The sequence below is a fragment of the Hippichthys cyanospilos genome, chromosome 1, assembly GCF_059441005.1.
Source record: "Hippichthys cyanospilos isolate Australia breed blue-spotted pipefish chromosome 1, RoL_Hcya_1.0, whole genome shotgun sequence".
NCBI lineage: Eukaryota > Metazoa > Chordata > Actinopteri > Syngnathiformes > Syngnathidae > Hippichthys > Hippichthys cyanospilos.
In genome coordinates, this window is record NC_142369.1 from 35,697,956 (window position 1) to 35,719,984 (window position 22,029).

General features: G+C 40.6%; 1 protein-coding gene across 1 annotated transcript in view; it reads left to right on the top strand.

The window, feature by feature from the left end:
• Positions 1–2,739: 2,739 nt before the first annotated feature.
• The window catches only part of ptar1 (protein prenyltransferase alpha subunit repeat containing 1), a 43,965-nt gene continuing 24,675 nt past the window's right edge, over positions 2,740–22,029 (top strand). Inside the window, exons 1-3 of the mRNA XM_088433356.1 lie at positions 2,740–2,865; positions 6,756–6,925; positions 8,356–8,422. Coding sequence (XP_088289482.1) covers positions 2,780–2,865; positions 6,756–6,925; positions 8,356–8,422 — 323 coding nt within the window. The 5' untranslated portion in view covers positions 2,740–2,779. The remainder of the gene's footprint in view (positions 2,866–6,755; positions 6,926–8,355; positions 8,423–22,029) is intronic.

Below are 22,029 nucleotides of genomic sequence, written 5' to 3' on the forward strand. Positions count from 1 at the left end.
TCAGCTCCATCCATGTAAAGGATCAGACACACGCTGATCAAAATCAAAATCAAAAAAGATCAAAATCTGTTGGTGTAGATTACAACTCCACAGGGACGTGCCATGTTAGTTATGAAACACACACAGAGCAAAAGCACACACATTGTCAAGGAAGAAGCACAGTGAGGAGCAGACACTCACCAGAAATACAGAGCGGCTTTCCAGATTAAAAGTACTGTACATACAGTGATCCCTTGCTACTTCAGGCCTCACCTATTGTGCCCCTCAATGCTTCACAGATTTTTTTGGGGAGGAAAAAATAAATAAAGCTATATTGCGTAGAGACGTGTTGTGACGATTTCCTGCATGCCAGACAGACGAGGTGACTATGAATGCACTTGCCACATATGGCAAACTACTGACAACGCCTGCTATCACTGGTCGATGGTCGTGCCGAGAACCAACCACATGTCTTATAGAAGTACCAATCTCCCTCTTGAAGTCAAGTTTGAGTTGAGCAAGACACAGGATTGGCTCCCGGCGTGACCATCGACCAGTAAGGGTAGGAGTAGGAGTCATCTCCTCTCGCCCCAACTCTCGCTATTAGGTAGAGTATGGAAGCACATGCCCCTTGTCTTTGCCTCAGGACGGTTTGTTGCTTATGCCATGTTCCCTTAAATTTTGCCCAGTTGTCATGGATGGATGCGCAACAGGACTCTTGTGGATTTTGCTCATAAACTGGATTTAAGATATGGACGTATTGATATGGTGTTGAGGCACTTTGGCATGGAGACCTGGGGAATGGTCAGATGGACAATTGGATATTTTGTTTGTTTGGTGTTATGAGAACCCATAGAGGGGAATGTTGGAGAGTGATTTATGAACTACAGATGAAATGTGAATCATAACTGATGGGGCTTGTGGAGAGGTTTATAAAGGCAGGGATGCACATAATTGTTATGCATGTAAGCATGTGTGAAAGAAATAACTGATCTTTAATTTTGGATGCTTCACTTCGCAAATTTTCCCACCTATTTAATTTTCACTCATGACAACAACAAAACCTGGGCTGAACTTTTTTTTCTCCCTTAAAAGGGGCTCCAAAGTATGCCATTTGAGGACAATTATTTGGAAAAATTGCTTCGCTTTGGGAAGCTTCTGTAACAGCTAGGGCCCTCCTGGCAGAAACAAACACTGCTGTTGATTTGAAAGAACCCATCCATCCATTTTCTGTAGCGGCTTTGGTCATTGAATTTAGAATGCTCAGTAGTCAATATTAGAACAGTTTAGGCACGTGAAATATATTAATGCGTTGGACAGGATTTACACTCAATCCTCTAGAAAGCAGAAACAATGGGTAAGACCCTACAAGTTCTTTAACTTCTTCCTACTCCTTCTAAACATGTAAATTACTGAATCGCTATATCCATTGTTAATGCTTTTTCTTTAATTAATTGATTTTTTAATTTTATTGTTTTAATTTTTTAAAATTGTTTTTATGTTTTAAATAAATCATATCACATCAATTCAAATCAAATCAAATAAAAAGGCCAAAAATCCCCTTGCAAGAGAGTCTTCGATCACGATGGCTTGGGTATGCGCACAAACTGCGCCTGGTCAGCGCCAAATGCATCTGTGTTCCGAGATCCATGACTAAATAATAATAATCAGTGGCGTCTCTAGCATGAAAAGTTGAGTGGGGCACCAGAGTGAACACGAGCAGCAAAACCTACACAATAGATTCTATTTCAATTCAAGAACACGATCCTTTTTTATTTATAACCTTACAATTTATGACTAAAAGCTTTCAAAGATTTCAAATGAAAGTATCTTACACCAAGTCATTCATTTCTTTAATAGAAAGGATGCACAAGTACCTTTCATCTGAGCAAAATTGTCCAAAACCAATTTGTCAAAGTCCAATAAGCCATGAATTCATTTTCAATGGACAGCATACAGTAGCTAATGCATTTAATTTCTGCTGGCCCATTGGGCGTCTTGTAAATGTCTTGATCCTTTTTAGTGTTGAAAAGTATTTTTCATACTCAATTGTCATTTGAGTTGTGATGATAAATTAAAGCAGTGACACCGATTCAGATAATGCATTCTGTAGGTTGTAATCCTAATCCTAACCTTTAGTTGCATTCAAATTCAGCACATGGAAAACAATTTGCTGAATTTATCACAAGCTGTGCTGTTTTAAGATGATCACGTTTGCAAAATCTCTGCTCCACTTGAGCAAACCACAGTATCACAACCTTCCGCCAATTTGTTTACCTCCGTATCCTCGGCACTGACTCTTACTTTTGACCAATGTTTTTCTCTCAGTCAAATGCAAAACGGAATTGCCTTGTTAACATAATTAGTAGTCATAATAATGAATATTATTATTCAGGATATTATTTATAGATTATTGCGCTCTAAAGAGAAGAGAATTATTTTGAGCCTGCAGTGCTTCAGTAGCTTCAGCTGCTGGGACTAGACCCCACTGGCCCCAAATGGAGAGACGCCACTCATAATAATAATGATAATAATAATAATAATAATAATAATAATAATAATAATAATAATAATAATAATAATAATAATAATAATAATAATAATAATAACAACAACAATAACAACGATAATAATAATAGCAATAACAATAACAATAACAATAACAATAACAATAATATAATATTTTTTTTTACTTCTTGTTCGCATCATTGAGAGCTATGTAGCGTGTAACGTGCAAGTGTGTAACGCTTTCATTTGACCCGGAAACACTGTTTTATACAACGTCATTTGGTGACCTAAAATGGCGGAGTCCCTGTCAGAGGTGGATGTCTTGGTCCAAAGAGTACTTAAAGATATTGCCAATGCATTAAAGAAGAACCCAAATATGTAAGTGTGATTATCTTTGATATCTACTGTCAACGCCTATTATTGTCTTCGCTGTTCTGTAGGTCTGCGCGGACTGTGCGCATCAATCAAAGTTTACTGATTTTCTTTGGATGTTCTTCGGTTCTCAATAATGTTAATTTAAGTTTCACCCTGTAATCTGCAAGCATATTGATGAAAGTATGTTAACTTGAGCGGCATTAACTCGAGCGGTATAATCGCCTATTGGTAGAGTAGCAGCACTTACTGCTGCTCTGAGAAGTTAAGGTACGTTGTCAAAAAAGTTTTCGAGGTTAGCAGTTCAACGGGCTAACCTAAACGATTCCATATGTGGGTCGTTTAGGACCATGTTTTCTTTTGTGCAAGGAGATCCCTTTCAGCGAGTGTTGTAATGATAAGGCGTCCGCACGTTGGGTGTTTGTCTATTCTGTGTCACCGGTGTTACAGTTGTCTCTTCTGTGTCACCGGTGTTACAGTTGCATTCTTTCATTCACTTCCATTTAAATTCAAACCTTACGCTACCCCTCTTATGTCATAAATTAAATGATGACTACTACAAGTAGGCATGCATACACAATAATTGATGTACAAAAGATGAATATACGTGGTTCAATCGATATTGCAATCAGCTCACTTCTCAATCCTACATCTGAAGAGGAGAATAATACATTACTGCTTTTTTGTCAGATTGCATTTAACATTCATTCATAATCATGCAGCAAAATATTTTTATTCATCAACCACTGCAAAGGTATGAGCTGTTCATATGTATGAATAATGTATGCATACAAATACATACACATATGTACAGTATGTATGCATGTATGTACACAGACACATACAAATATACAGGGCGTATGGGGAGGGGTGCACCTGAAATAAGAGTACTTTAGTAGACTTTACAGTTGTCTCCACATTTTAAAGCTCCTTAATCTCAGGTAACAAAAGCAATGTAATAACATCATTCATGAAGTAATGATGCAAACAGTTCTGAACATTTAAACTATTTTGACTGAGTTGGGGAAAAATGGTTCTTTCTTGTGCTGGAAATTGTACAGTCCCCTCCAAAAGTATTGGAACGGTGAAGACAATTCCTTTATTTTTCCTGTAGACTGGAAATATTTCAGTATGACACCAAAGGATGAATATGAGACATTTCCCCTCTGATGTCTAAGTGTTTACATCTGGATCTGATACACAACTTAGATACAACTCTGATACACAACTTAATTATTTCTAAAGGAAAACTAAAGTTTTGTGTGATCAAAAATACTGGAACATGTGACAGACAGCTGTGTTTTGTTGCTCAGATGGTTCTTCCTTTCACAAATTATTTCAAATGAACAGCAGTTGATGTCTGTAGTGCTCAGTTTAAGAGTTGGGTTTTTTACCTTTGGCGATTGCACTTATAGTAAGAGGTGTAACAAACATAAATAGACCACAAACCAGAAAACTGTCTATGCGGAAGAAAGAAGCAATTATGAAGCCGAGAGAAGCTGAAAAGTCAATCAGAGCTATTGGACAAACGTTGTCCATATCCGGTACAACCATTTGGAATGTCTTGAAGATTGAAAAAAAACACTGGTGTAGTACATAACAGATGTCGAACAGGTAGACCAAGAAGAACAACAGCAGTTGATGATAGAAACATTGTGAGTGCTGCAAAGACAAAACAACTGTTAGATCGTCAACAACCTCCAGCGGACAGGTGTGAAGGTATCAGTCTCTATTGTTCGGCAAAGACTTTATGTACTAAAATACAGAGGATACACTAGAAGATGCAAGCCACTCATCAGCAAGAAACATATGAAAACTGGGCAGTATTTTGCCCAAACATACAGAAATAAGTCTCAAACAGCTTGTTAATCTCCGTTGATGATGTAACACCTGATAGAAGTAGCAAACTAAACTCAGATGTCTACAGAAACATTTTGTCTGCTCATTTAAAGAAAAATGCAACCCAAACTGATTGGGAGACCCTTCATCATGCAGCAAGATAACGACCCAAAGCACACTTAAAAAACTACAAAAGAGTTTATCAGGGGCAAGAAGTGGAAAGTTTTAAACTGGCCAAGTCAATCTCCAGAGTTGAACCTTATAGAGCATGCATTTCAACTGCTGAATAAGAGTTCTGAAGGGAACAAACCCCCAATACAAGCAACATCCGAAAGAAGCTGCAGGGAAAGCCCGAAAAAGCATTTCAAAAGAAGAATGCAAAGGTTTGATGATGTCAATGGGTCATAGACTTGATGCAATTATTGTAAGCAAGGGATTTGCTACAAAATGAATCTTACTTGCTTCAATTCGATCTGTTCGAATACTTTTAATTACCTAAAAATGTGGTGTTTCTTTACAAAAAAGTTTTTTTCTAAGTTGTGTATCAGATTCAGATGTAAATACATGGAAATAAAAGTTGAATTGTTGATTTGTTGTCTCACATTCGTCTTTTGGTGTCAAACTCAAATGTTTCCAGTCTACAGGAAAGGAAGTAGCTATACTGTTCCAATACTTTTGGAGGGTACTATTTGACATGCATGCCTTTTCTATGGTGAATTATATTTCAACATGGTTGAATAGTGCATACCATCAGTCAAATCATATACAGAAGCATACATACGCATTACTTGGCGTTGCATCACCTTAATCTGTATGCAATTTTCCAGAGCATTTTAACCAATAAACCCACATAAGCAATTAAGACTTAAACTACACGTGGTATGTGATATCCATTAATTGAATATGAATGAAATAAAATTACAAAACATATTAAAAATGAAAAAATAAATAAAATCTGTTCTTCTTTCTTTCCTCAAGAACATTGTCCTCTTTCCTTCAGCAATTGTGGGTAAAAAAAAAGCAAGTAGATATATTTGAATTTTCTGCTCAAAGTGTCCATGCACTGATTTGATGTAAATTATTTCATACACTGAGTCTGGCTCTGGTGTTGGCAACACTGTACATCACCGAAGTGACACGGTGTAGCTTGGTTGCTCTGCATAGCGCTGCCTCCTACCCAATCCATTTAATCACAGGGCGCCTACATTCTAGCCTTCTAGTTTGCCCTTCCGTCGCCACCTCGTGATTTGAGTGGCTATTGTAACTGTCTATTAACAATATGTGCCCGTTCACTTGCAGTGCACGGATTCCCGCACTATTTACTCTGAAGACCTTGGGAAGATTTCATAAAGCCTGGCGACACAAGTTATCTGAATCCTGATTGGATAAAAACTGTAACCCAACTATAACACAGGAATGAGCATAATAACAATTTGATATGCTCATTCCTGTGTTATAGTTGGGTTACATGTATGGCTCCCGGCACAACCATTGACCAATGAGGGCAGGAGGTGTAATCTACTCCAACCCCAACTCCTGCTACGTAGACCAAGAGACAGGGGGGACTAGGCAATTTTACAACCTCAAGCAAGCGATCTGGCCTAGCACTCAATAGCTACTGGTGGGTGCAAAGGACGATCCAATCAATGACTTGACGTCACATCCAGTCAATCGTGACGCAGTGCATTATTATTAGCCAAGGGGATTATTTTGGCAAATACGGAACTAGACACAAAAATGGTAACACCAGATATATATCAAACTTTTCCGTTAATACCATCAATACCTCAAAGTGAGATGCCAGTGGTACACTTTATCTGTCCAAATCTAGGATACAATGACCTAATCACATTTTAACTGGGTATATGATTATGATCAGAGAAATGTTCATCGATCCAATTATTCCTTTATAATAACAAAAAAAACATATATTGGCATGTGTGTTATGATACCTGTTCATGTATTTTTCCTATTCTTTTAATGTAAAGAAGAACATTATCTGCATCCAGCTTTGACTCGTGTTGTATTTAGCACTAAATCTATTGTCTCCTTCCCAGTGATGAGGTTGGTGTGATTCCATGTCCAGAGGGACGTTACAACCGAAGCCCTATCATGGTAGTGGAGAACAAGCTGGGTGTTGAGAGCTGGTGTATCAAGTTTCTTCTGCCATATGTACACAACAAGTTATTACTCTATCGCCAGCGTAGACATTGGTTGGATAAGGAAGGTAACTTTCTCTCATCATTGTCCAGACTAGACAATGTTTTGTCTTAAGATAGGTTTAAGTAATCGAATTTTAATCTCAATCACAATATTGCCTGCCACGATTAATTAAAATGGTCCTCGGCGATATTAACATTTAAAAAGTCAAGCGCTTTTTTTTTTTTTTTTTAATTACAAGTCAAATCAAGCATGTTTCCATCCTACCAGCAAGGGAGCTTTGGTTCCCGGCTGTCAAGTGAGACCCATTTTGAAAAATCCGATGCCTTTAACTGAATTTGTTTTAAGTATTATTAACTTTATTTATTTTAGTTCATTATTATTATTTGTAATTATCAAGACTTGTTTATTTACTGCTTGTTTAAAAAAGGGCAAGACATAGATGTTGATGAATGACATGATGAATAATCATGATGAATAATTGTGATTTCAATATTGACCAAAATAATCTTAATTATTATTTTGGCCATAACCGTGCAGTCCTAACTTAAGCTAAACTTTAAAAAGTTAAAACATAAAGTAAACACAAGAACAATCATGATCATGAAGCTGTGTATTATTTCAGTGTATTAACACTTAACTTTTCCTTTGTAAACCAGACCACTTTATTTAAATGCTTTTAATATTGTTCAAGGCTGTCAAAATGTGTTGACACATTATTCCACTTTCGATTGATAAAACCAAATATAGGCTGCAAAGTTGCTGTACAACCCCTGGCAAAATTTATGGAATCACCTGTCTCAGAGGTGTTTTATTTAGTTACATACTGTATTTGTAGACAGACATGAGCTAGACATTACACAAAACTAAAGTGATGCCAAATGGCAAAATGTGTTTGTCAGTAACATCCATCCATCCATTTTCTATAGCCTTGTATCCCCACTAGGGTCATCTAATCGCTGGTGCCTATCCCAGCTGTCGATGGGCATTAGGTGGGGGACATTCTGAACTGGTTGCCAGCCAATTGCAGGGCGCACAGTGACAAACATTCATTCACGCACCAAATCACACCTAGGGACAAGTGACCAATATGCCTACCGTGCATGTTTTTTGGCGTGTGGCAGGAAGCCAGAGTGCCCCGAGAGAACCCATGCAGGCTTCAGTTCTGGAAAAATTTCATTCAGTTCTGCAATCAGACGAGATCTGCTCTACAGAGGGATCACACGTTGGAGAGCTGTTCAATATTTGGATACACATTTTTTTACTGCTCTGAATATATTCTAAGTTATCAAATGGGTACTCTGTATCATCAGGACCTAAAAATCAGGGGACTTGGACAAGGGGACAAATTAAAATGTGAAATGGACATCCCAAATAATAGCTAACAGTAGATGTGTGGAAGAAATGTCAATTGTCTTATGTCACAGTTTGGGGAACGCTATTATGTATAATGATAATGAACAAATCAGTCGTTAATGATAGTTTCTTTTCCTTCAGCTTTAGCGGATCTCACGTCAACCCTCTTGCTGCTTAATCCTGACTTCACCACTGCTTGGAATGTCAGGTACAGACACAGATACTCAATGGCATCTGCCATCAACAATGGTACATTGTCTTAAGATAAAACACCTTATAATATTCATGGCAATCATTGTACTTTACGATGTACTTCAAAACATTAACTAAATACATATGGTGGACCCCTGTGTTACTGTATCTCTGGCTTATGTTTTTTTCATGTTTATGGTACTTTATGGTATTTTCCTGGTTTTGCAACAAACACAACTGTCATGACCCTAGGGGCTTGGCTGTGTTTGTGTTGTTTTGTCTCCATCTGCAGGCGTTTTCAGGTAGTTGCACTACTCTCCTGTTGCTGTCAATGCTTCCATGCAACGCGTCACTACAATTCTGGTCTGCTATTGGTTGGCGTTTTACTAGTGCCTTTTACTGCTTAATTCAAAGTTGGATGGGTTAGCCATGGGTCCCAAGATTGCTAGTGATGTTAAAGAGTTAAGTATGAAGATGATTCATATGGAAACGAAGCTAGAGATAATCAAGAAATACGAAGCTAGCCTAGCCTAGACTACCGCTACTAGGGAATATGGGCGTAACAAGCGGCACTCAAAAGATAAATATATCCTTTCTATATATATATTTTTTATGATGTTTTCTAATTGTATACATGTATATTATATATATGTAGCACTTACTATACTATTTTGGGACCAATTTTGAATATGTGTGTACAATTTTGATGTTTTTACCTGGGGGTCTAAATGCATTAGCTATCTAACATAGGTTTGGATTGCCCGTCATTTGGCGAATCCACCTGACAACCCCAACCGCAAAACGGATTAATTTTGTAACACGGGGTCCACTGTATATTTAAGCCGAAATTCTTGATGTAGTCCTAATAAGTCTTGATTCTAAAACATATCCAAGCACAAATTTCATTGTATAATTAAGTTTGCCGAATAGTGTCAAAATGTGCTCCATTCATGCTGAAAACGCTGTTTGGGACATTTTTTCTTCCGCTTATCCGGGGTCAGGTCGTGGGGGGCAGCAACCTCAGCAGGGAAGCCCAGACTTCCATCTCCCTGGCCACTTCATCCAGCTCCGCCGGGAGTTTCCCAGGCCAGCCAAGAGACATAGTCCCTCCAAAGTGTCCTGGGTTGTCCCCGGGGCCTCCTTCCAGTTGGACATGCCCGGAACACCTCACCAGGGAGGCGTCCGGGATGCATCCTAACCAGTTGCCCGAACCACCTCAATTGGCTCCTCTCAATGCGGAGGAGCAGCGGCTCGACACCAAGTCCCTCCCGGATGACCGAGCTCCTCACCCTATCTCTAAGGGAGAGCCCAGACACCCTGTGGAGGAAACTCATTTCGGCCGCTTGCATCCGGGATCTCGTTCTTTCGGTCACGACCCACAGTTTGTGACCATAGCTGAGGGCAAGAACATAGATCGACCGGTAAATAGAGAGCTTTGCCCTTTGGCTAAGCGCTCTCTTCACCATGACAGACCAGCACAGAGTCCGCATTAGCGAAGTCTCAAAAGGCTTCACAGATAAAAAGAGGTCATGTCGAGACTTCTTTCGAAAAAAGAAGTCATACAGAGGCATCTTTTCGGTGTAAGGTACACAACAGCATCCACTGTCAAAGCTCCCAGAAGGGGAAGGAAAAACTACAATACAACTAAAATACAAATAAATAGATACACATTACAGACAAATAAAGGTAAACAATATAGATTACAGAAAACATATTGTGTTATATAGTGCAATATTGACTTGACAGCAGGCAAAGCTAGCAGCAGACAGCAGGCAGGAACCTTCCCACAGTCCAACCAAGTGGACCGCAGATGGTTGATCTCTTAATCCGTGATGGTCGATCAGCGCAGGGCCAAATGGGGGCGGTCAAGTCAACCTTCACCATCTAGCTAGCCCCCTCTCCAAGCCGGGAGAAGGGGGCAGGAAAAAAAAAGAAGAAAGCTGCAGACATGTCCATTAACTAAATTGAGTTTAAACTTAAACTGAATTTTGAGTATAAATGTGTTTTTAGTTGGGATTTATAGATTTCTACTGAGGTGGCTCCGCGAACTCCATAGGCATTCCATAGTACTGGCGCGCGAATGGGAAAATGCCCTTGATCCCGCGGACTTCATTTTAGCCCGCGGGGTCGATAACAAACTGTCATTTTGTGATCGAAGTTGTCACAAACGTATGGTGATGCTAAGTCGACGAGATAGGAAAGAGCTAAACTGTGTAAAATTTTATAAGTAATTAACAGCACCTTAAAATCACATCTCATGTGTAATGGAAGCCAATGCAGGTCAGCTCGAATCGGAGTAGGATGATCGACATTTCTTGTCCCTGCCAATAGTCTCGCTGCTGCATTTTGTACGGACTGCAGGCTTTTGATGCAGGACATGGGAAGCCCAGAAAACAGAACGTTACAATAGTCTAGGCGTGACGTAACAAATGCATGAATTAATGTTTCAGCATCGCTAGGAGAAAGAATAGGGCGAATTTTAGCTCTATTGCGAAGGTGAAAAAACGCCGTTCTTGACGTGTTATTAACATGTGTCCGAAAAGAAAGAGTTGAGTCAAATATCACGCCGAAGGTTTTTTGCAAAACTACTTTGGGAAATAGTACACTTATCCAGGTTCAACGTGCTATTCTTAATCAAGTGCTGATGATGAGCAGGGCCACTAATTAACATCTCTGTTTTACTAGGGTTAAGAAGCAGAAAATTGGAAGACGTCCATTGTTTAATCTCGGCAAGGCAGGCCTCCAGTTTACTGCACTTCCACGGATCTGTTATTTCTAAAGGCATATACAGTTGGGTATCATCAGCATAGCAATGAAAAGTAATAGCATGTTTACGTATAATATCGCTAAGAGGAATCATGTAGATGTTGAACAGTAAGGGACCAAGTACTGACCCCTGCGGGCCACCACACGAGACGGAGAAAGATTCAGAGATCGCATTGCCATAAGAGACACAATGCGTCCTTCCCAAGATGTAAGATCTGAACCAAGAAAGTACTGATCCCGAGATACCAACACATGATTTAAGACATTCTATAAGAATATGGTGATCAACAGTGTCAAATGCCAAAGTCAAAGTCAAGTTTATTGTCAATTTCTTCACATGTGCTTAACATACAAAGGAATCAAAATTGTATTTCTCACTATTTTTACATGTACAATAACAGTGCAGGTGCACAAGACGAGACAATCCTAAAACTAGATTCTTAACAATAGTAACTTGCAGTATGTAGCCTAGTGTTGCTAGGCCCAAGACAAGACACAAGTAGCAGCGTATGACAAGACAATCCAACAGTATGAGACAAAGCAAGACAACTCTGATTGTGGTTGTCCCAGCTGTGTGCATTTGAGGTAGTTGTTAAAGTTCTAAGTGTAATCGCTAGTGCAATAGAAGTATAATTATTTATAAATATGGTAGCAGCAAGTCTATGCAAATTTTGCAAGTGCATAGCAAAGTGTGAGTTTGGGGGTGGGGGTCCAATAACCTAAACCGTCTGCCAGCTAGGTGTTTCTTCTGGCTGGGGCTGAGTGTGGGAGGGGGTAGGGGAGAGGGAGAGAGTTCAGCAGTTTCATGGGTGAAAAGGGGGGAGAATTCAGCAGTCTCACGGCCTGGTCGATAAAGCTGTTCCTGAGTCTGGTGGTGCGGGAGCGGAGGCTCCTTTACCTCTTTCTAGAGGGCAGGAGGCTGAACAGACTGTGTGCAGGGTCGCTTGTATCAATTGTGACAATTGTGATGGCTTTGCGGCTGAGGTGGGTGGTGTACAGGTCTTGCAGGGAGGGGAGTGGAGCACCAATAATCCTCTCAGCTGTCCTCACGATGCGTTGTAGGGACTTCCTGTTATAGTCAGTGCAGCTCCCGCCCCACACGGTGATGCAGCTGGTGAGGATGCTTGATGGTTCCTCTGTAGAATGTGGTCGTGATGGGTGGCGCGGCACTTGCCCGCTTCAGTTTGCGCAAGAAGTAGAGACGCCGCTGTGCTTTCTTGGCAGAGATGCAGTGTTGGTGGTCCAGCAGAGGTCATCGCTGATGTACACCCCCAGGAACTTGGTGCTGCTCACCCTCTCCACTGCAGCACCATCGATGGTCAGTGGGGGGTGTTGGGTGTGGCCTCTCTGGAAGCTTGAAGGCGTGATTAGTGCTCGTGCTAAGATCAGATTCTGGTGTCACCCTAATGCGACACCTCCCCCTTTTTTACAAGGACGGGCAACGTGTGAGCCCACAAAGTTTGGGGGTGAGGCCTCATTTAATGTTAAAAATTCATTTGGTTTTAACCAGGTTTCGCAGAGACCAAGCACTTTAAGATTGTGATCTGTAATAAGATCATTTACAAGAAGGGCTTTTGAGGGTAGTGACCTTATATTTATGAAGCCCAATTTAAACTAGGAAATTTTTCCTGAACTATTCTGAGTTTTAATGTTGGTAGTACTAATACTAACAAGTTTTTGATGGCTGGGGCTTGGTTTATATCTTGAGTAATTAAAACCTCGTCGTAATGTTAGTGATTCGATTGTTGACGGCTACAGCGCACGTATTAATATTAATATTCCGCCTTGGTACTATGTCACTAATCCGACCGGTTAAGGAGGCACGGCTACTTTCCTTAATCAACACCACCTCAGTAGAAATCTTATCACTAGGGGATTCAGCATTCGGTATTGAAACAGTGTTGTGGATTGCAGTGATCTAGACTAAGTGCACTATGTGTGATGTAGCAGTCCAGCCTAGTGCCAGTTAACTCTAGCCTTAACGACTCCACACCGTTCTAGCAGGCTCGCTACTCGCCTGCGGCTCGCTACTCGCCTGCGACCCGACATGCTCTAATGTGAGAAGTCATGGAAGGCTCAAACAGTAATCTATGTTTCTAGAAAGAGTGATGGTGCCTTCCCAGATAGGATGAAGGCCATTAATCTTTAGCAGGTCGGGCCAGTCCCAGAAAGAGGGCCAATTATCTTCAAACTGGAAACCCTGCTCTCTACAGAAACTAGCCATCCACAGATTAAGCGAGAATAATCTGCTAAACCTCTCATCGTTGCCTCTCGCAGGCTGAGGGCCAGAGACAATAACTCGATGCCGACTTATCTTTCTTGCGATATTACAAGTCCTAGCTATGTTCTTCTTTGTAATCTCAAACTGCCTCATTCTAGTATCGTTGGAGCCGAAATGTATCACTATAACCGAGTAACTAGTGTCATTTGCGCTAAGATGGTGTCGAGGCCTCTTGCGTGTCAGCTCCCTAAGACTAGCTTCAACGTCGGGTGCTCTGGCCCCAAGAATACAATGGGCCCCCGGTTTACAAACTCCCTGTTTTACAAATTTTTCATATTACGAACGTGGACCGCAGCGTTATTGTCCCCCTCTTACACACAAACCTTTCGTCTTACGAACAATCCAACATGCCGGTCAGTGTGTCCGCATTATTTTTATCGCTTTGCTGCATCAACAAAAATAACTATTCTCGCATGTCACGGAAACGCCTATATGCTATTGGTCTTATAAGGTCACAGTCACGGAGATGCGGATATGCTATTGGCCGGCGTCACGTCAATCACAGAAATGCCGATATGCTATTGGCCGAACGCCTTCATCTAGCTTGATGGCACAGCTGGTCGGTGTGTTGTGAAGACTTTGCAAACTTTATCTGTTAGACATGACTTCTAAAATTGCAAGTGGAAATACGAAGGAAGCACACACATAGTTAACCTTCCTAGTGAGTATGGCCATAACCGCTCGGCAATCTTCTAAGGGCAAAACTTTCCTTGCCAGGGGACGGACCTCGGTCAACAACAAAATGGAGAGGCTTCTTCTATTATGGATTAAGAGAAGGAAATCGCTGGTGATATGTTCTTGTTTGAGAAAAGTTCTCGTTTAAGAAAATAAATAAATAAATTCTGCGGGTTCGTCTCTGCTCCCCTCCGCCTCCACCCAGCTCAAGTCACGTTGCCCCAAAGGTAAATGTCATTTTTCCTTTGTATATTTATGTTATTAAATTTAACTGTACAGTAGAGTATGTTACTCATTTTTAATACGTGTATAAAGTCGTGATGTTTTTACCTAAGGTTTTTGCACGCGTTGCACGCATTCACTAATTAACATAGGTTTGGATTGCCCGTCATATGAGCAATTCGAGTTACGAGCATACCCGCTGAACGGATTAAGTTCGTAACACGGGGGCCCACTGTACACATTACGGTGGCTGGCGTTTTAAGCTTAATGTTATGGGTGATGTAGTCCCCTATAACTAATGTGCGGGAGCCCGTAGACTGAGATGGAGTGTGCCTAGCAAGGGGGCAAAAACGATTAGGCGTCTGAACAGGCTCACCGCGGCTAGCAGGCTGCTTAGTGCTAATGCTAGCCGGACTAGCGGGTAGGCTACGACCCACACCAGCGGACGCTAGCGGCATTGCGGGAGGGCTACGGCCTGCACTATCACTATTAGATGTGCCCGTCTGATTTACGGTATCAAACTAATCTGCTCTAGCTGACGGACAGGGCCCTCGAGGAGAGAAAGCCTCTCCATGACAATGATACAGGTGTTGCAAGTGACTGATGCGGTGGAGGTGCACGAAGCCATGCCTACCTTAGTACAGCCAAGTGAATACTTATGCTAGCAGAGCTGCACGAAAACGAGGACAGACGGAGCTCTGAGTTGTTCAGAGAATTGGCGAATCACTAGCTAACGAAGAACGGAAACAGTCCTCAAAAATAAAGAAAAACACCGGGTGGTGGTAAAATAGAAAATAGAAAAATAAAAAAAGAAAAATATCATTTGTCTCTGTAAGATAAACTGGCTGATTTAATAGTGCAACAGCTTTGCTTTATGTATTTTAATTGCTACTTTTCCGGCTGATTCATTAGTACAACAGCTTTGCTTCATGTACTCTGTTACTTTTTCAGACACCACAGCGCCTCCTTATCTCATATGTGTGTGTGTGTGTGTGTGTGTGTGTTAAAAACAATGTCATGGTCAGGGCCTGAATCGCAAGTTATCTGCAAGTTCTGCCACGGTGCACACTACTCATGTTGTGTGACTGTTGGAATGTGAGACCCCCACACCTCAGTAACAGTTTTTAATAAAAAGACTGCAGTCCGAAAGCTCAGAGAGAGAGAGAGAGAGAGAGAGAGAGAGAGAGAGAGAGAGAGAGAGAGAGAGAGAGAGAGACTTTGCAACGAGGCTGACATGGTCACGCTCTCCTTCGAGCTCTCCCCACTGCAGTGGTAAAACTTAATCTCTGACTCCTGTGTTGTTATTTACACCTCTCCTTGGGTCATTTGTGGGGTATAGAGCCCACTTCAAACCAGTCTCTCCAGCTGCAGTCTGCAGTCTCTCCAGCTAAGGCTAAAACATCGACAGCAACAAACGCAACAAATGCCCGGACGTGCGGACCTCAAGACCTACAAAAAAGTTCGAGAGTGCCATATGCTAGGATGTACAGAACCAGAGTTATGAATTTTTTAATGTGCCTTTTTGGACCGTTTTTTATGTTTGCAGCTACCAAATCTTTCTTAATATCTCTTAAACTAATGACCCGATCGATTTCAAATTTGGTGTGTTTCATTATGAGACACAGGGCCACAACTGGGCAAAATTTTGTGAAGATCGGCCAACATATATGCTGCGAGGTCCCTGTTCTTCTCCGGATTATTAGGGCCCGAGCAGCGACTGCTGCGAGGTCCCTCTTGTTCTTCTCCAGATTATTATTAGGGCCCGAGCAACAACTGCTGCGAGGTCCCCATTGTTCTTCTCCAGACTATTTTTATTATTAGGGCCTGAGCAGCGACTGCTGCGAAGTCCCTATTGATCTTCTTCGGATTATTATTATTATTATTGTTATTATTATTGTTGTTGTTGTTATTTTTATTGTTATTATTATTAGGGCCCAAGCAGGGTCCCCTGGGAGGACCCCCTTGTTTTTCTCCAGATTATTATTATTAGGCCCCGAGGAGCTACCGCTGCGAGAGCCTTCTTGTATTTCTCCAGAACTTGCCCATTTTTGTGGAACATGCTCGAAAAGTCAACAAATTTTGCATAGTTGTCGAGCCTGGTGAGATATTTTAGTATTGCCTTAAACAATGCAAAAAAATGGCTCTGCAACGCCACCTAAGGTCGAAAAAGTGCAGCCAGACCCGGCCCGTTTGACCAAGAGCTACAAAAAAGTTTAGGCGTATGTCGGACCTCGAGCCCTACGAAAAAGTCACAGTGAGCCATATGGTCAGATGTAAAGAAAAACAGTTATGAATTTTTGAATTTGCACTTTTGCCCTGTTTTTGCTCGTTTGCAGGTCCCAATCTGCTGCTTCTGTCTCTTAAACGCTTGACCCAATCGACCTCAAATATGCTCTGGTGTATCATCAGACTGAGAAACACAATTGATCAAAATTACTTGAAGGTCCGCCAACAAATATGATGGAGGCGTGCCTTTATAATGTGTGTTAAATGTTTACTTCGCCACATGTGACAAAAACCTTAATAACTCAGCTGTACAAGCTTAAAAAAACTTTACAGATAAATGAAGAATCATGCCCTTAACACATTTGTTCAATATTTTTTTGCATTACTGACAGGGACACCTGGTGGGGAAAAAAAATGTCAGTCACGTCTCGCCAAAACGAGCAAAGTAGCTGTATTTGGATGGTCTTATCTTTTCAAGATTTCATATATTTGATGGGTGTCCAATGCGTAACACACCTACTAATGTAATTTCATCGTAGTGCGAGTGCCACCTAGTGGAAGCCAAAAAATAGCAGTTTTATAACGTTTTTATGTGCTTTGCTGAGCCCTTTGGAGTAATATGGCTGAAATTAAGTCTGACAAGCCTCAAGACAGCCCTGCTGACCTCCACTAAATCTGCTGTAATTTGACCCAGATGATCTGATCTTCTCACAATTTCACACCTTGGATGAGAATCCATTCCTGAAGACATTGACAAACATGTATTTCAGGATAAAGCTAGCACCACCTCGTGGCAGCAAAAAATGTCATGAGTCGAAAGATTACAGTCAATCCATTTTGGTGTGACCTACAGCTACGAAACCTTTTAGGCATATGTAGGACTGTTAGACCTACAAAAGAGTCAATGGGAGTCATGTGCTAGGATGTACAGAAAAATAATGATGATTTTTTTATTGTGCAACTTCGCCCCTTTCTTGTACATTGGCTGGTCTGAAACTTGTGCCTTCCTTTCTTAAACTGTTCACCCGATTAATTTCTACATTGGCATGGACCATTATCAGACTAAGCAGCACAAATATCCAACAATCGTGAAGATCCCATGTAATGTAAGATGTGGGCGGACCTTCAAATTATGTTGAATATTTCCTTCACCAAGAGTGACAAAATCCTTAATAACTCAGCTGTAACAGCTTCAAACCATCTGAAGCTTTGTAGGGACTTTAAAAGTCATGTCCTTAAAACAGCTATGTGATAAACTTCCAAATAATTTACTGCGCCACCTAGTGGAGGACAAAAATCTTTTTTTTTTACACTTTATGAGTAAATTAACGGAAAAATGGTGCAGAAAAGCTTTTGATCATGAAGGTTCTCAACTTTTATGACTTTTCAATAAAGGGCGTGGCCTGCATGCCACCATAAAGTCCGATGTCTCGCCAAAACGGTAAAAGTTGCTGTAATTGGACCGAGATGATCTGACCTTTCCTAAACGTCATATGTGGGAAGGGAATCCAATGTGAAATACACCTACAAGCCTATTTTTAATGATAGTGCGAGCGCCACATACTGGCAGCAAAAAATACAGCAATTCCATAACGTTTTTTTGTACTCTGCTGAGCCCCTTGAAGTGATATTGCTTAAATGTTGTCTCAAAAGCCATTAGACACGCCTATTGCCTTCCACATAACAGTATGTTGTTTCGATCATGGGCGTGGCCTATCAGGCAGCGCAAAGTCATACAACAGCAACAATAAAAGCTGCTGTAACTCCACCCACAGAATCCCACCTAAATTTCACATATTTGATAAGAGTCCTGTACTGAAGTTATCTACGAACTGATTTTTCATCTTAGTGCTAACACCACCATGTAGAACAAAATAATACATCATTTTTGCATTTTCTATATACCACATTTTCCGCACTACAAGGCGCACCCAAAAGCCTGATTTTATTTATTTTTTATTTTTTTAAGCTGACGGTGCGCCTTATAATCCGGTGCGCCCTAGATAGGGATCAAATCATGTGCTGACTGCATAAACTATAGTTTATGCCTAAAAAATCCAGTTCAAACAGACCTGGCCCAAGGGTATTAAAGCCGACATGGCCCAGCACGATTAATTAACTTGATATGCAGGCCCAACACAATTTTTTTTTTTTTTTGAGGACTTAAGCGTGTGTGGCCCCACACTCATGTTTGTCGTTCAAATTTCCCTGACTTTCGTTTATTCCTAATTTCTTTGTGCTCCTTAGAAATAGCGGGTTGAAAATATTTATTGCATGCAGAGGAAAATATTAAAAATACAGCGGCGTGGCGCCTTCACCCTAGCCTGGCTCCAAACTCATACCGTTGCATGTTTGTCATTTAAATTTCCCTGACTTTAGTTTATTCGTAACATATTTGTGCTCCATAGAGATAGTAGGTTGAAAATATTTATTGCGTGCAGAGGAAAAAATTAAAAAGACAGCGGTGTGGCGCCTTCACCCGCTCGGCTCCAAACTCATACCATTGAATGTTTGGCGTTTAAATTTCCCTGACTTTAGTTTATTCGTAACTTCTTTGTGCTCCATAAAAATTGTCACCGTGGGGCATGGCGAGTGGAATGCGGGTGTGCGGGAGGATGAACCAAGAGTGAGGAAGCCAGGAGGGGATGTGTTCGAAGTGAGGTTTTAATAAATAAACGGCGGCAGCAACAAAAACAGACAAAAACTGGGCAAAGTATCAAAACAACGAGAACTAAACCAAACTACATTTATGGCGAAGAGCGATTGCGGGGCTGGAGAACAATAAGGACAAGACACATAAAAAAAAAAAAAACAGAGAGGGACCGAAGGCGAGGGGTGACCATTACAATAATCTGATGAGTAACAGTGACAAATCTACAACTTAAATACACAAGACTCTAATTACAAAACAATGTGAAACAGCTGGCAGAGAACAAGAGGCGGGGGAAGCTGCTTGGGTGACACACAAGGGCAGGAACACACCTGGGACAGGTCGACAAAATCAAACTAATGGACAGGGAGGCGAGGCAGACACGGGCGAGAAACTATTCAAACTAATTGGCTAAACAACCCAAAATCTCTCCAACGAAATTCAAAGCAGAATAAAACCCAGGCAGAGTGTGACAGAAATAGCAGGTTGAAAATATTTAATGCATGCAGAAGAAAAATTAAACAGACAGCGCCGTGGCGCCTTCACCCGCGCTTGGCTCCAAACTCATACCGTTGCATGTTTGTCGTTTAAGTTTCGTTTTAGTTTGTTCGTAACGTATTTGTGCTCCATAGAAATAGCGGGTTGAAAATAAATCGGTGCGCCTTATAAATGGCGTTTTTTTAGAAAATCCACCATTCATTGATGGTGCGCCTTATAATCCGGTGCCGAAAATACGGTACTTTATTGAGCCGGTGTATTAGCAGACTTGTTGGCACACTTGATCAAAATTTGGTGACAATCCACCAACAAATAAGATGGAGGCGGGGCTTTAAAATATTTGTTTAATTTTTATTTAGCCACATCTGACAAAAACTTTGTCAGCTGTACAAGATTCAACAAATCTGAAACTTTACAGATACATGAAGACTCATGCCCTTAACACATCTGTTTAATCATTCTTTGCATTACTTATAGATCCACCTAGTGGCTAACAAAAATGTCAGGCAGGTTTCTTGCAAAAACGAGCAAAGTTGCTGTATTTGGACCTAGATGGTCTTATCTTTTCAAAATGTCATATATTTGATGGGTGTCCATTGCAGAAAACACCTACCAATGTAATTTTCGTCTTAGTGAAAGACTGAGTCGTGGCAGCCCAAATATAAGTTTTTTAAACGTTTTTACGTACTTTGCTGAGTCTTTTGAAGTAATATTGCTGAACTTAAGTCTGACAAGCCTCTAGACATGGCTGCTGACCTCCACCAACTTTTACGATAATGTTTCGATAATCAGCATGGCCTCTACGTCCATTTAATTCTGAAGATTTATCGGACCAGTAAAACCTGCTGTAATTTGACTCAAATTATCTGATCTGATCTCAAAATATCTTACATTGGATGAGAGTCCATTCCTGAAAACATTGACAAACATATATTCCAGTTTAGTGTTAACGCCACCTAGTGGCAGCAAAAAATCTCATTGGAGTCGAAAGATTACAGTCAATCAGGTTTGGATTGGCCTACAGCTACGCAACGTTTTAGGTATATGTAAAACTGTAAGACCTACAAAAAGGAGTCATGTGCTAAGATGTACAGAAAAATAATTATGAATTTTTTTAAGATGCAGTTTAGCCCCGTTCATGTGCATTTGCTGCTCTCAAACTAGTGCCTTCTTCTCTTAAACGGTTCACCTGATTAACTTCAACTTTGGCAAGGACCATTATCAGACTTACAGGCACAAATATTCCAAAAATCGTGAAGATCCCATGACATATAAGATGGGGGCGGAGCTTCAAATAATTATAAATATTTCCTTCGCCAAGAGTGACAAAAACCTTAATAACTCAATTGTAACAGCTTCAAATCATCTGAAACTTTGCAGGGACATTAAGAGTGTAACATTGACAAAAATCTTATTTTTTACACTTCCGTGTGCTGTGCAATGCCTGTGTCAGTAAATTAACTGAAAAAAGGTCAGAAAAGCTTTGAGACATTGGAACTTGATAGTTCTCAACTTTTACGACATTTAAATACAGGGCGTGGCCTGTATGCTACCTCAAAATCTGATGTCTCACCAAAACAGTAAAAGTTGCTGTATTTGGACCTAGATGATCTGATCTTTTCAAAATTTCATATATGGGATGGGAGTCCAATGTGAAACACAACCTATTTGACTATTTGTAATTGTAGTGTGAGCGCCACCTTGTGGAGGCACAAAATATAGCAATTCCTTACCTTTTCTATGAATTCAGCTGAGCCCTTTGAAGTAGTATCGCCTAAATGTTGTCTGAAAAGCAATTAAACAGGCCCATTGCCCTCCACCAAACAGTACGGTCGATAATGGGCGTGGTCTACACGGCAGTGCAACGTCAAAACACTGTAACAATACAAACTGCTGTAACTCACACCACATAATCCCACCTTCTCTAAATTTCACATATTTGATGAGTCCTGTACTGAAGTCCTCTACGAACTCATTTTTCATCATAGTGATAACCGTGTGGCACAAAATAATATAACATAATTTTTGTCTTTTCTTTATACTTCATGAAGCCTGTTGATCAAATCTAATAAAAACTGCACATTTCCTAACAAATTGTCTTATAATGTTCACCTTAGCCAACGTGCGTACACCCAAACACGTTCATAATTTTACTTGTTCGTACCCTGACCTGTTCATACCCCAATGTGCACAGGTCTGCGAGGGCTCTTTATAGCTGCTTGCAGCTCTAGTATTTTTTTTTTTTTTTTTTTTAACAATCGAACCCTTAAGCTTATGTGTACCAATGATGAAAATGACAAAGCTC